The following is a 13,004-nucleotide window of genomic DNA, read 5'->3' on the forward strand; positions in this document are numbered from 1 at the left end:
TAACAGATATTGTTGTATTATTTGTTTCATTTTGCACCCAAAAATATTACATATCTTATATTTTTATCAACAGCTTTATTTAAATTCGCTTCACACTTATTTCGTCAAGTATGCTTTTTTTAGGTTTATTCTAGCGAAAGCTTTTCGTCTTAGCACCAATAATTTATTTTTATACAACCCGTGAAATTTTTCTGATAAGAGCCGGTAGTATTAATTACTATCACCTCCTTTCAAAACCTGCTGTCAACGGACTTGTGGCTCAAAACCTCTGATCGCACTATATTTAACACATATTACAGCGAATTGCAGTTTCTAAATCTTTTAATGATCACTTCAGCTCTGCACAACATAAAGACGTCATATAATTTACACAAAATTTGCCTAAATCAAACATATCTACCATCACATGAATAACACCACATAGGACAACGAAAGAATATGTGACCTGCCATTGTTGTTTATCTTTATTATTACAATTCATGTTCATTTCTGTATCAGGCATATATTGATCGAGTTTCATAAATGCAAAGGTTCAAGCTCTAGATACCAGCAATATTGCATAGTGATTTGCTCATTCAACCATATCAGGTCTTAGTACAATAAGCGATGAGTGATTCTCTTCTGACAAGTAGTCATTTGCCGCAAAAAATATTTTGTTTGATATTAGTCTGAGAAATAACAGTTCCATCTATATTTTTGTTATACCTTGTTCATCGGGATAATAAATCGGGTTGTTCAGATCATCATCTTTTCTTCATATATCCATTTCATCATCGTCGTCGATATGAATAAAAAAGCAGTTCTAAAGATTATTGGTCAGTTCAAAAAATAAATTACCATGCTCCTCGTGAAAATAAAAAATTTATTCGACTTGGGCCCTGGTTGAGAATGAGCAAAGAAAAATTTAACTTTGTAAAAACTGAGGAAAGCATTTTGGGTGTGTGGAACAAGGAGGACTGCTTCGAAAAACAAAATGAGCTTATGAGAGGAAAGCCGGAATACAATTTCTACGATGGTCCCCCTTTTGCCACAGGCCTGCCACATTACGGGCATATTTTGTCAGGCACTATCAAAGATACTGTGACACGCTTTTTTATACAGCAGGGATTTTCGGTAAAGCGAAGATTTGGCTGGGATTGTCACGGTTTGCCTGTTGAGTATGAAATTGACAAGAAGCTAAATATCAGCACACGAAAGGAGGTGTTGGACATGGGAATAGCCAATTACAACAATAAATGTCGTTCTATAGTTCAGAAGTACACATCCGAGTGGGAACAAATTGTTAATAGAATGGGGCGATGGATTGATTTTACCAATGGATATAAAACAATGGATATCAGCTTTATGGAGTCTGTCTGGTATGCTTTCTCGCTCATTTACAAGCAGAAGCGTGTGTATAGGGGGTTCCGAGTGATGAGCTTTTCCACCGCCTGTTCAACACCGCTTTCCAATTTTGAAGCAAATTTGAACTACAGAGAAGTGAATGATCCATCAGTAGTCGTTGCATTCAAATTGAACGACCGGTTCAGAGGAAAGGATGTTAGTCTGGCGATTTGGACTACCACTCCGTGGACACTTCCATCCAATTTAGGTGTGTCCGTTCATCCCGAGTTTGAGTACGATATTGTCGATGTCAATGGCAAATTTTATGTGGTTCATGGGAACAGAAAAGAATTCTACAGCGTTTTTGAATCTGCTAAAGCGGTTGATAAGGTGAAAGGGTCTGAATTAATTGGTTTGCACTACGAACCGCCGTTCGAATACTTTAAAAAAGATTTCTCAGGGTTTTTCAAGGTGCTAAGGAACGAGGCTATCACAGACGACAGTGGCACGGGTATTGTACACATGGCACCTGCTTTTGGTGAGGAGGATTACAACGTGTTTCTGAAGGAGGGGATGATACGCGAAAACGAGGAGGTTCCCTGTATAATTGACGATAAGGGAAAGTTTACGTCCACTGATTTCAAGAATCTTTACTTCAAGGATGCTGATAAGCCGATCATGAAGGCGCTTGGTGACAAGTTGCTGTGGCGAGGAACTATCAGGCACAGGTACCCGTACTGCTGGCGTAGCGATACTCCACTCATCTACAAGATTGTGCCAAACTGGTTTATACATATTTCGGATTTGCAGGAGCAGCTTTACGCCCTGAACGAAAAGATTCACTGGGTGCCGCCTTCAATTAAGAATAAATTTGGGAATTGGCTCAAGTGTGCACGCGACTGGTCAATTTCAAGGAATAGGTTCTGGGGCACGCCCATACCGATATGGGCAAGCAGCGATTTTAAGGTAATGTTGTGCATTTCGAGTATACGAGAATTAGAAAAAGTCGGATTTCGTGTGAAAAACGGACAGAGGGTCTCCGTGAAGATAGAGGATATGCATAGGGAGTTTATTGATGACATACTCGTTGAAAAGGATGGTGTCATTCTGCACAGGATCGATGAGGTATTTGACTGTTGGTTTGAAAGCGGCTCAATGCCTTTGGCACAGGATCACTGGCCATTCTCGGTTTATAAGGCCGATGGAGTTGAACAAATGTTTGATCAAATGCATTTGAGTGTCAGGTCGCCCGATGCCGCTGATTTCATTGCGGAGGGCTTGGATCAAACGCGTGGATGGTTTTATACGCTGCATGTGGTTAGCACTCTCCTTTTTAACAGACCAGCATTTAAGAACATTATCGTTAGCGGAATTGTCTTGGCCAGTGATGGGAAGAAAATGAGTAAGCGGCTGAAAAACTATCCTGATCCTATGGAGGTTGCTAATAGCTACGGCGTTGATTCTCTGCGTATTTATCTGATTTCCTCGCCAGTGGTTGTTGCAGAGAACCTAAAATTTACAGAACATGGTGTCAAAGAGGTTTTTAAGAATTTGATGATCAACTGGTACAACATTCTCAATTTCTACGTTGAGTGCAGTGCTAAGAAGCAGAGGATTGGAGAAAAAACGGTTCTTGATGTGTGGATTGTCAACGAACTGAGCAGCTTTGGGTTGAAGATAAAGAACAGCATGGAGAGGTACGAGCTGATTAACATTCTGTCTGATGTGCTTGTGTTTGTAGATGACCTGAGTAACTGGTATATCAGGATGAACAGGATGAGAATAAGAAATGGTGAGCACGGGGTGCTAAAAGATGTTCTAACCACTTTCAGCGTACTTATGGCACCGTTTGCGCCATTTTTCTCAGAATATTCGTACCAAGTGTTGCAAGGCAATAGCTCATTGCTAAGCGATAGGTTTAAGAGTGTGCACTATGAGATGTTTCCTTCTTTTGAACCAGCAAAGGACAACAATTTTGGCAAAACGAAAAAGGTCATTGAGTCTATCCGTGTTTTGAGAGAAAACCAGAAACTATCTCTTAAGACACCGCTCTCTGATGTTACAATTGTAGGCATGGATGACTTTGACCATGAACTGGTCAAGACGGAGTGTAATGTGCTCGAGATGAAGACAGACAACGAGGAAAACTATGAGTTCAGTGTCAGGATAAAACCTAACTTTGCAAAGATAAAGGTACGTAATGCTGAGAAAGACATACCTGGAAAGATAGCCACGATTAACAAGCTGAAAGACATCAGCGAGCTCTGCGCATATAATATCGTTGGTGAGGAGGTGATCGTTGAGCGGAACTTAATTTTGCAGGATGAGAACAGAGTTGCGAAAAATTTTGGTGATTTTACCGTGATATTGAACGTGCAATTGAATGATAGTCTAATTGAGATGAAGGAGGGCAGAATGTTTAACGCGTTTTTGCAGAAGTTACGCAAGAGAATCGGTTTAAAGATGGAGGATACAGTCAAAGTCTATCTGGAGAGTAAAAATCTGCGGAACGTTATTTTGAAGAACTATGAAATCAATTTTGTTGATGATGATGATACCTGCGTAGTGCTCGGCGAAGGATTGTATGTGTACGGGGGGCAGGACGTGTTGGTGAAGATATTCAAGTATTAAATTCTATTCTGGTCAAATTAACGGTCAATACGATGTTTTTGCCGCACACATGGTATTTGTCCACACAGAAAGGTTTTTTATTGGTCATGTCCTGATCCCCTGGTACATCTGATATTTGTGTATTCTACTTGTGATGCCTGGTCTTACCTTACTGATAATAGTGTATTTTGAGTTGTTATCGCAAGTATTAGATCACATGTTCCTCTTAAACGGCGAGTTCGGCTGTGTTCCTGCTCTGCACAGAATTCTTTTATTCACGAGCAGAAGTAATGATAACTTCTCTATTTTGGACTGGTTGGTGGTCCTCGCTACAAATTTATTTAGTTCATATGGTGAGCTTCGAGTTGAGAAATGCCAAATAAATTTATTGGTTTTAGGCTTTGAATAATTTTGCTTGTTTACGCTGAAAAGCGTTTAAAAGGCCCATAACGTGTTTTATTTCCGAGTAGGGTGTTAAAAAGATTTTTGCTTTGGCTAAAATGATCATTTGTTGTCGCCACGTGGTGCACCATTACTCGTTCGTGGTATGTATTTGACATGTATATACCTAACATTCATTAGTTTTATTCTCGTTCCTGAGCATACACATGTTTTAACAGATTACTGGGCCTGTTTCTGTTCCATTTCAAATTTTTTAATGCTGAATTCGCGCCCACCTTGGACAAATCGTGATGAGTGTCATAAAAGACATAGACAAGCAGAACCACGAAAAAAGAGGGTGCGAAACGCCGATGGACGTGAAGAAACACAGAGAGGAACCTTTACATCTCCAATATCTGCACACGTTCTACCGTAAGTACTTTCCGGTTGCGCTTTTTTCGCGCTTTTTTGGGCTTTCAGCGCACCGGGAGGTCTCATTCATGAAGCAGAATGAACGCGTGATCCGTTACCTTTCGTTTGATGGCGCTGATGCGCTTATGGACGCGTTGTTGAAGGAGGTTCCTCTTAAGTTCGACCTTGGAAGTAATTACGTTAGCGTGCCAGCGATGAACAGCAATAACATATTTAAGAGCCGAGAGCTTGTGTTTGACATTGATATGACTGATTATATGAAAGAGATGGAACGAAAAGGCAAGACAGGCGGTAACAAGACTAAGCACGCTGAGGGCGAGAGAGGCGTAAGTTCGACAGCACTGCGTGACACGAGCGATGTGCATGTCTGCGATAAGCTCTGTGATGATTGCATTGCTCAAATGAATAGAATAATCGCCCTGCTGAAAGAAATTCTTACCGATCACTTCGGATTCACTCACGTAATTTTCTTCTTTTCGGGTAATAAAGGCTTTCACTGCTATGTTATGGATGCGTTGACCAGCCATTTTGCAAGTATTGTGCGACATTCGATTGCATCGTACCTGAAAAAGCACAGCGTGCTCGTTGACGAGAATGTGACCAAAGATGTCAAGCATCTGCTCAAGGCACCGTTCTGTGTACATCCAAAAAGCGGTTATGTGTGTGTGCCGGTCGTTGAGGGAATCGAAAAGGTGCATGTGAGTGATGTTGTGTGTGGGAATGTTGGATTAGAAAAATATTACAAGTTTTTTGAAGAATTTGTCAATAATTTACATTCAACTGTTTGCGGTTAATAAATTTATTTTCCATCTCAGTCACAATTGAACTAATTAACATAAATGATTTGTATTTAAAGATGACACAACAGGAGCATCAAAAAACAGAAGAAGTAAAACACACATACAATATACTCCTTTTGATGACGAGGGGTACCGCTTATAATGGAGCATTGACGTACTGTATGAATTTAATTAAATTTTGATTTATTAAATATTTTGTGCATTGAACACACTACAAATCTGCAATATTAATTTAATTAAAGATGTCTGTCAATATTATGGAAATGTTCAACGTGATCTATTAAATAATTAATGGAATTAAAAGTATAAAAGAAGGAGGGATCTTCATAGCAATGATCGCAGTGCTTTATTTGTCTTTTCTGACCATTCAAATAATGCGCACCGTCAGTGATAATAGTTTTGGAAGTAAAAATACGGATGACGTGGTTGCAACTCAAGCATATTTCTATACGGAGAACCCTCCAACATCGCAGAGATTGGCTACCACGGAAATACTTGGCAATTCAACGGACACACCTATGGAAAATGGTTCAAATAATTATAACTTTGGAATATCGGGTGGCGATGTGTCACGAGCTAACACTAGCGAGTCAAAAATACCTGACTCAGATATATACTGTCGATTTCATGAGTTAAGAATGGAAAGACTTCGTAAACAACGTCAATCTCATAATGCCTACAACTATATACACTATAGTGACAGAAGTTATCTAGGTGAGGATGTTGATCCAGAAAGTGTTAAGACAAATAGTTCTGAAAGTGAGAATAGAGTGAAAAGTAAAATACTAATGTATAAACAATTGGCTGGGTTGTGCAACAAAGAAGAAAATGATCGTGTGAAGTATTATTCTGGAATAACTACGCGGAGAAAAAGATTTGAAAATGACCTGAGCGTTCAAAATAATAGTTCATACAATATAATATACGATGAAGGAAAAAATGTACCAGATGCCCATAATATAACACCGCACAATGATAACACGCTTTCCTCTAAAGATAACAGAGCAATTGCAGCACTGGATACTACTCCAAATCGAAACTGGAGTAGCACTAAACAGCCTGAAACGGAAACGTGTACTTTTGGGACGATAAGCGGTGTGCAATCGAGAAAGGAAAGTGAATTGATAGCCCTTGAAAAAGTTATTGCTGATATATATCACATTATCGATAATTACTATAAAGGTAAATATGGTGCTTATAAGAATAGAACAACTGCATGTCGATAAGTATAAACTGATCAATAAATAGTTTTGTTACAATTCTATGATAAAGTAATCAGCATATTACATTTTATGACTTAATAACACTTTGTTCAAGTGCATATAATGTTTCCAATCCAATTTTTGTATATTTACGTGCAATACACCATATGTTCTCTATTTACTTCATTTATTTCTGTGTTGATCAAAGTCTCACTCTCATATCCAATTAGTTAAAAACCAGTCAAATATTATTTGAAACATTCTTTGCCCTGTTATGGTATAACATCGTATTTTCTCATTTGTAGTATAAAATAGTTTTTTAATCAAGATATGTCCAACTAAATAAGCTATATCCACGTTATATTCTTCTATTTTATAACAATCGCGTGTAAGTGCACTAAGATTAGAGGTTAATTTCTTTTATCATTAAAAACGCGCTTATTTATCTTCTCATAAACCAATGACATTCGAACTGCATATTTTTATGGTTTGCTGAAACCGACTGTGGAGACGGTTTTCGGTTCATGGTTCGTGTTACAGGCTGGATTATGTTTCATTTTTGCACCAGGATTGGAGACGGGGTAATTTAAAATATTTTTAGTCGGTGGTTATGTCTACCTACTACAACATAACATTCTATAACACGAATCATTTTCTGCTCATATAACAGGAATGAATCATTTTTATTTCTAGAGATTTCGTTCCCGTTACGTTTTCAATATGAAGACCAAATTTGAACTCATATCAAACCTGAGAATTTTCATAATACATAATTTAGTGAAACAAACGATATTTTGAGGCAATCTAATAGGAAATATACATAAAATTTCTATTTATGGTACTTATACTGTATTTTATTTAATCATAATCGTGGTCATAGTCGTATCCGTGGTGTCTCCTAGGCTTGTAACACGAAATGCACCCAGAAATTCTTTTGGTTACGCGTCCACACTGATCAACACAGCATTTTCGGAATCGGAATGTTGGACATTGTGGCCTGTGATGATCGGGTCGCCATAATTTTGAACAGGAAGAGAATGAAGAGCACGATGACGGCCTGAACGGTGGTTGCCAGCACGATGACGGCCTGAATGGTGGTTGCCAGCACGATGACGGCCTGAATGGTGGTTTACAGCACGATGACGGCCTGAACGGTGGTTTCCAGCACGATGACGAATTAAATGATGGGGGCCAACACGGGGAGAGCTTACCTGAGGATGAACAACACGAAACTGGTTCACATTCTTTAGTCCTGCACACGGGCGGTTTGTAATCCGCGTAGCAAAAGACATAGTGAATATCATCGTCATCATCACCGTAGCATTCGACATTCCCATCCTTTTTTACCACGAAATTGCCTGGTATACCGTTGTACCCGCACACAGCTGCTTGTGAAATATTTCTTAATTTTAACTGGGACACGAGCCCGGGAAGATTCTCTTTTGTAGCAGACACACACTTTCTACATTCATTGGCGCACACATCGTTGGGCTTTACCTTACAATCTCGCTCCACCAATATTATGTCATTTGCCAGAACAAGTGTGATGAAGTGTAGGAAACATAACAGCATGGCATTCTGTTTGTCTCTGTTTATATACTTTTGTAAAACTCTATTTACAATCTAGAACCTTACCATATCGGTCTTACATCCATTCTAATCCTTGTTTGTATCTTAAAACAAATAGGACACTAAAGAACATAATTTTGGTATTTTATCTACGATTCTTGCTAATATACAGCACTCTGTTGCTTGCGACCGCAAAGCACTAAGCAAATTCGGTCACTTTTTGTTTGTACCGATGGTGATGGTATCATTGCAATAAAATCAATTACAAAACAATAAAACCGCCAGTTGTACAAGTACGTACCATAGTTCAACATCAATAACTTAAAATAATAATTTTTTATTGTTAATTAAGACGTTCAATTTCAAAAACGGTAGTAATGCTGGTTGTTGTTTATTAAAAGTAAACAAACATCATATTTCTCTATTAATTATCACTTTCTTGTAAAATTTAGGCATGTTATCTTTCCAAGCAATCTCATAATCACTGACCTTGATCCATAATGATATTGAAACGTACTTATCGCCAACCCTTTCCTTTGCAAGAGCATCCATAATCTTATATGCATGCGTAAATGCCTCTCTGATAGCATTCATATTCGTTGATAGATGGCCCGGATCATAACTGCCATCTGTAGGATCTTCTATCGAAAGGTAATTGCTGCAGGTCTTCATTTTATAGCCTGACAAACAGATTTTTGCCTTTTCGTAGCAAAAATCCTGGCCGTAGAACTGGAAAAGGTCCATGAAAAGGACAGAAAGATTGGACTTGATCGACATCTGGCTTTGTACCAGCGGGTGCAAGTTAAGGAAACTGGCAATCATCAGAAACTGGGCGTACGAATTCAGCCCTCCTCGCCTGTTTTCGTTCAATCCCCGGCATTTTAGAAAATGTTTCAGAAACAGCGCCATGTCTTTGATCGCCGGTTGTTCGTGCAAAATTTCCTTAACAAGTTTGGTGTGAATCACACCTGATTCTTGATTCAAAGACAAATCGTACCTAAAACGGCAAACATCCATAAATCTGAGTATGGGTACCCGTGCTCTGGACAGAAAAATAACACTTCGACCGAGTATTAGAGGGCTTCTGCGTAGAAAGTGCAACAGTTTTTCCAACACATCCTCCTCTTCGGTAAAAAGTGTCAGATCGATATCACCACCGGGCAGATACAACCCGGTTGCGTAGCTGCCAATGCACTTGATCACATTAGCGGAGTGTTGTCGTCTTCTTGGCGCACCACCATCCTCCAATTCAGATCTTGTATTTCCCTTCTTTTCCATACTACTCTCTGACTCACCCATATCCACCGCACCTACCTCTTGCACGAACACATCATGGGAATAATAATCCTTTCTAATGTCTATCTTTTGTCTTCGCATTCCTCTCAGTCCGCTCAGGATCAACTTTTTTATCCGCTTTACCATGAGCCTTCTAAGCACCACCTCATCATCACTCGGCTTTAAAAACTCGATAAGCATCCGCAGTTCATTATTTAGATGGTCCATAAGTGGCACTTCCTTTGATGGATTGTGCTTAGAGTTTTCAGCAACCAACGTACGAATGTCCACTGCAGTGTAAGTCAATTTCTCGTTTTCCAATGTATTAAAGTCGTTTTGCATTCCTAATCCGTTACGCCCGGTTCCTTTAAATACTTTGATAGTTGTGATGTGTTTCAGATTTGAAATGCTTACCGCATGTTTCAAGTGTCATATTTTGTGATCGCTGATCTGGCACGTACATTCTTATGGATGCTATCTCCTCATACCAGCAGTAAATAAAGTTTGCATCGGTTACAACATTTTCTTTCTGCCACAGGAGGTCTCAAATCTTTGTTCTGTAGTAATTTGGATAACTTTCATCACCAGAATTGTAGTAGAAGCACTCTTTTAAATACTTTTGCTTCACAAAGCCTGGCAAATGATAGGCTATAAACAAATGAAAAATTGTTATAGCGGTTTTACACGCAAGAATGTGATCAAATGGCAGTTTGAAACACTGAATCGGTGATCGTTCCATGTAACAAGCAGAATTATTCGATGCTGCCCATTAATACTCATAAGCTTGATCAACTCTACTCCTAGCCATGCGTGCAACTTATCACTGTGTTAAAGTGTTCGTTTTTTGTGCAATTTAGCACTTCTACACTCATTAAAACAGGCCTGAGATGATACTTCCTTTTTATCTGTTCAGAACAAATACTGATGCAATCAATTTTGAACGCTGTCTCATGAATACCTGCTCGCTTTCTGATCCTACGGCAGAAAGTTTCGTTTTAGCGCGTGGAAAACTGTTTGGTGTCCTGAAACATGTTTAAGAGCAAAACATACCGCTAAAAAGTGTTTCCATTAGTTCACACGATTAAGCATATTTAGCCTTAAATATGCTTTTGGTTCTAGAACGCAAAATAAGAGAAACTAAAAGTATATAAAGACTAACGATTTGTAATTTATGATTATTCTTCTCCTGTACAGTCTTGCATACGCCTTGGTGAATGAAATAGTGCTAGTAGAGCGTGAAAGGGGCACAAATCTATCGGATGTATGCGAGGACAAATGTAAGAAATGCGTGTTCGCAACAGATTACAATCTTTCTCAACTAATTGCTCTGCTGAAAGAGAAGAAAATCCATAAAGCGGCTGTATGCGGGTACAACTGCATACCGGGCAAATTCGTGGTCAAGGATGACGGCAAGATTGAATGTTACGGAAAAAATGAAGACGATATAAAACATGCATTCTGCTACGAGAACTATAAACCAGAATACGAGCCATACAACCCTTGCCTGCCGCATGATAACAGACCTGTCCGGTTAGAGTTTGTCTTCTGCTGCCCACCACCCTACCGGCCACCCCAATACCCATACCCGAATTACCCATGCCCTCCACCTGCATGGTTCCCGCCGTGTGATCCTTATCCTTGTTACTCATTCAGGTCAAACTGCTTCACTAGGCCATCGTATGCTCACGCATACAACCCGTTCAATGGTGAAAATGACGATGACTATTTCTGATCGTATCGAGATGCAGATCAGGAACGAGCAATGGCAAGTAAATAAAAGTAAAGTACAGCACTTACATTCTGAGGAACATACAATCTTGCACTGTTCCTGTTGAACAAATAATGCAGGCGCATCAGTCGTATGCTTCATTGTCAGATACCAATCTGTATCAACTAAGTTGGCACATCACGTGCTAATACCTTTAATATTTGCACTTACACGCTAAATTGACGAAACGAACAAATCAAACAACGATTTTCATCACAAACTAAGCGAGTACCACGAATAAACCTTAGATACATGCTGATTAAGGGTTGAATCTCCCGATATGCTCTTACGAGAGGAAAAACGCCCAAAAAAGTGCTTGTCAAGAGAAAAATCCGTCCTTTTGAAATGACAAAATCCGAACAATACGTTTACTTAAATTTCTCATCAGCCAAAGGAACAATGCGGGCCGGGGTAGCTGCCCATCTGCTAACCAGCACACGCTGCAACCGCAGTTCTCCAGAATACTGACCAGGAGGAGAATATGAGAACACAAACATACCATTAAAACGAACGAGCATCGCACTGTGCTGATCAATCCCAGTTACCACAGAAATTCGTTTTGAAGTACTCCTTGTCCTTCGCTCTTATCCTCTTACCATTGTCATCATCACATATCTTTACTTTGCTCCTGACCTCAACCCTCACTTGACAGTTCTTCTCTTCCAAGATTTTCTTCTCCATTCCTCTTTTCTCCACCCTACCTTTCATCTTCCTGCCGTTCAAATAATTCACAATATCACCTAATATGGTATTCTTGGACAGACAAATCTCGTACACATCACCCTTCTTCTCCTTCAATTTTGCCAAGGCTTCTTTCACCTTCATCCTGTTGGCATTCCCCAACTCGTCATCGTATTCTGTATTGTAGAGCATATACTCATCAGCACTCTCGCACGTACTATTGCTTTCCTCTACGATATCGATCAAAGCATCCTGCAGGTTTTTCTCCTCATCGCATTCCCTCATCACGTGGGATAAATTTTTAATTTTTTATAAACAGGAAAGTGAAAAAATGCAAAAGCATCAACAGATGGCAAGACATAAGCATACGTATTAACCGTACGAGACGTGTTATAAATATGCAAGCACTTGAACTATCCATGGCATTGTATGATACGTGAAGTGCTGTATCATTTTTGATAACATTGTCAATTAGACATTTTGATAGTGATTGGTGGTTTGTTTTGTGGATTTGTGTGTGGCTTGGGCGGAGTTACTAAAAAGGGATGAATTAGGAAATGTATGAGTGAAAGTAGAGGCTTTGATCGGTGGAAGAGTTTGTGCACCAACCGATCAACACTCACCGCTGTTCTGAACAAGGTCCTGCTCTCAAATCAGCACACCATATGCAAAAGAATGCCTCACGTATTTGCGTGCGATGCGCTACGCTGTACCACGTAAAGATAGCAGTTCGTAATTTATGAGCGTTGGACGGTCTTCTTACGGGTCGAAAGCGACAGATGAAGCGGAGCATCGCTGTACACGTACAGGACCACAAAGCGATTCAATAAAAATGATGATGGGGATGGTAAAATGAATTGTTGTGAAGTGCGTTACACCGCTTTGCAAATAATGTTGGTGTAAAACACTGAGCATGTGATTCTTCTTACTTTCATGTTCAGGATGTGCTCGTCAGGCACAAAC

At 39.5% G+C, this 13,004-nt stretch overlaps 7 protein-coding genes across 7 annotated transcripts; 4 read left to right on the plus strand and 3 right to left on the minus strand.

Moving 5' to 3' along the window:
- Positions 1-888: 888 nt before the first annotated feature.
- Positions 889-3,968, plus strand: VCUG_01989 (isoleucine-tRNA ligase; the record flags this gene model as incomplete). Its single annotated transcript, XM_008076812.1, has 1 exon — positions 889-3,968. The coding sequence occupies one exon, from the start codon at positions 889-891 to the stop codon at positions 3,952-3,954; it is 3,066 nt and encodes a 1,021-aa protein (XP_008075003.1). The 3' UTR covers positions 3,955-3,968.
- Positions 3,969-4,625: 657 nt separating this feature from the next.
- On the plus strand, positions 4,626-5,691 carry VCUG_01990 (uncharacterized protein; the record flags this gene model as incomplete). Its single annotated transcript, XM_008076813.1, has 1 exon — positions 4,626-5,691. The coding sequence occupies one exon, from the start codon at positions 4,626-4,628 to the stop codon at positions 5,538-5,540; it is 915 nt and encodes a 304-aa protein (XP_008075004.1). The 3' UTR covers positions 5,541-5,691.
- Positions 5,692-5,878: 187 nt separating this feature from the next.
- On the plus strand, positions 5,879-6,772 carry VCUG_01991 (uncharacterized protein; the record flags this gene model as incomplete). Its single annotated transcript, XM_008076814.1, has 1 exon — positions 5,879-6,772. One exon carries the CDS (start codon positions 5,879-5,881, stop codon positions 6,770-6,772), a length of 894 nt encoding a protein of 297 aa, XP_008075005.1.
- Positions 6,773-7,606: 834 nt separating this feature from the next.
- VCUG_01992 (uncharacterized protein) lies at positions 7,607-8,320 on the minus strand (the record flags this gene model as incomplete). Its single annotated transcript, XM_008076815.1, has 1 exon — positions 7,607-8,320. The coding sequence occupies one exon, from the start codon at positions 8,318-8,320 to the stop codon at positions 7,607-7,609; it is 714 nt and encodes a 237-aa protein (XP_008075006.1).
- Positions 8,321-8,728: 408 nt separating this feature from the next.
- On the minus strand, positions 8,729-9,934 carry VCUG_01993 (uncharacterized protein; the record flags this gene model as incomplete). Its single annotated transcript, XM_008076816.1, has 1 exon — positions 8,729-9,934. One exon carries the CDS (start codon positions 9,932-9,934, stop codon positions 8,729-8,731), a length of 1,206 nt encoding a protein of 401 aa, XP_008075007.1.
- Positions 9,935-10,763: 829 nt separating this feature from the next.
- Positions 10,764-11,324, plus strand: VCUG_01994 (uncharacterized protein; the record flags this gene model as incomplete). Its single annotated transcript, XM_008076817.1, has 1 exon — positions 10,764-11,324. One exon carries the CDS (start codon positions 10,764-10,766, stop codon positions 11,322-11,324), a length of 561 nt encoding a protein of 186 aa, XP_008075008.1.
- A 386-nt stretch (positions 11,325-11,710) lies between these two features.
- VCUG_01995 (uncharacterized protein) lies at positions 11,711-12,999 on the minus strand. Its single transcript, XM_008076818.1, has one exon. It carries the CDS (start codon positions 12,324-12,326, stop codon positions 11,892-11,894), a length of 435 nt encoding a protein of 144 aa, XP_008075009.1. The 5' UTR covers positions 12,327-12,999; the 3' UTR covers positions 11,711-11,891.
- Positions 13,000-13,004: the final 5 nt, after the last annotated feature.

The sequence above is a fragment of the Vavraia culicis genome (assembly GCF_000192795.1).
Source record: "Vavraia culicis subsp. floridensis unplaced genomic scaffold supercont1.39, whole genome shotgun sequence".
NCBI classification, from domain to species: domain Eukaryota; kingdom Fungi; phylum Microsporidia; family Pleistophoridae; genus Vavraia; species Vavraia culicis.

What these genes read in the sequence shown, in the direction of transcription:
- VCUG_01995 (XM_008076818.1), bottom strand. Translation starts at nt 12,326, where the DNA reads ATGAGGGAATGCGATGAGGAGAAAAACCTGCAGGATGCTTTGATCGAT.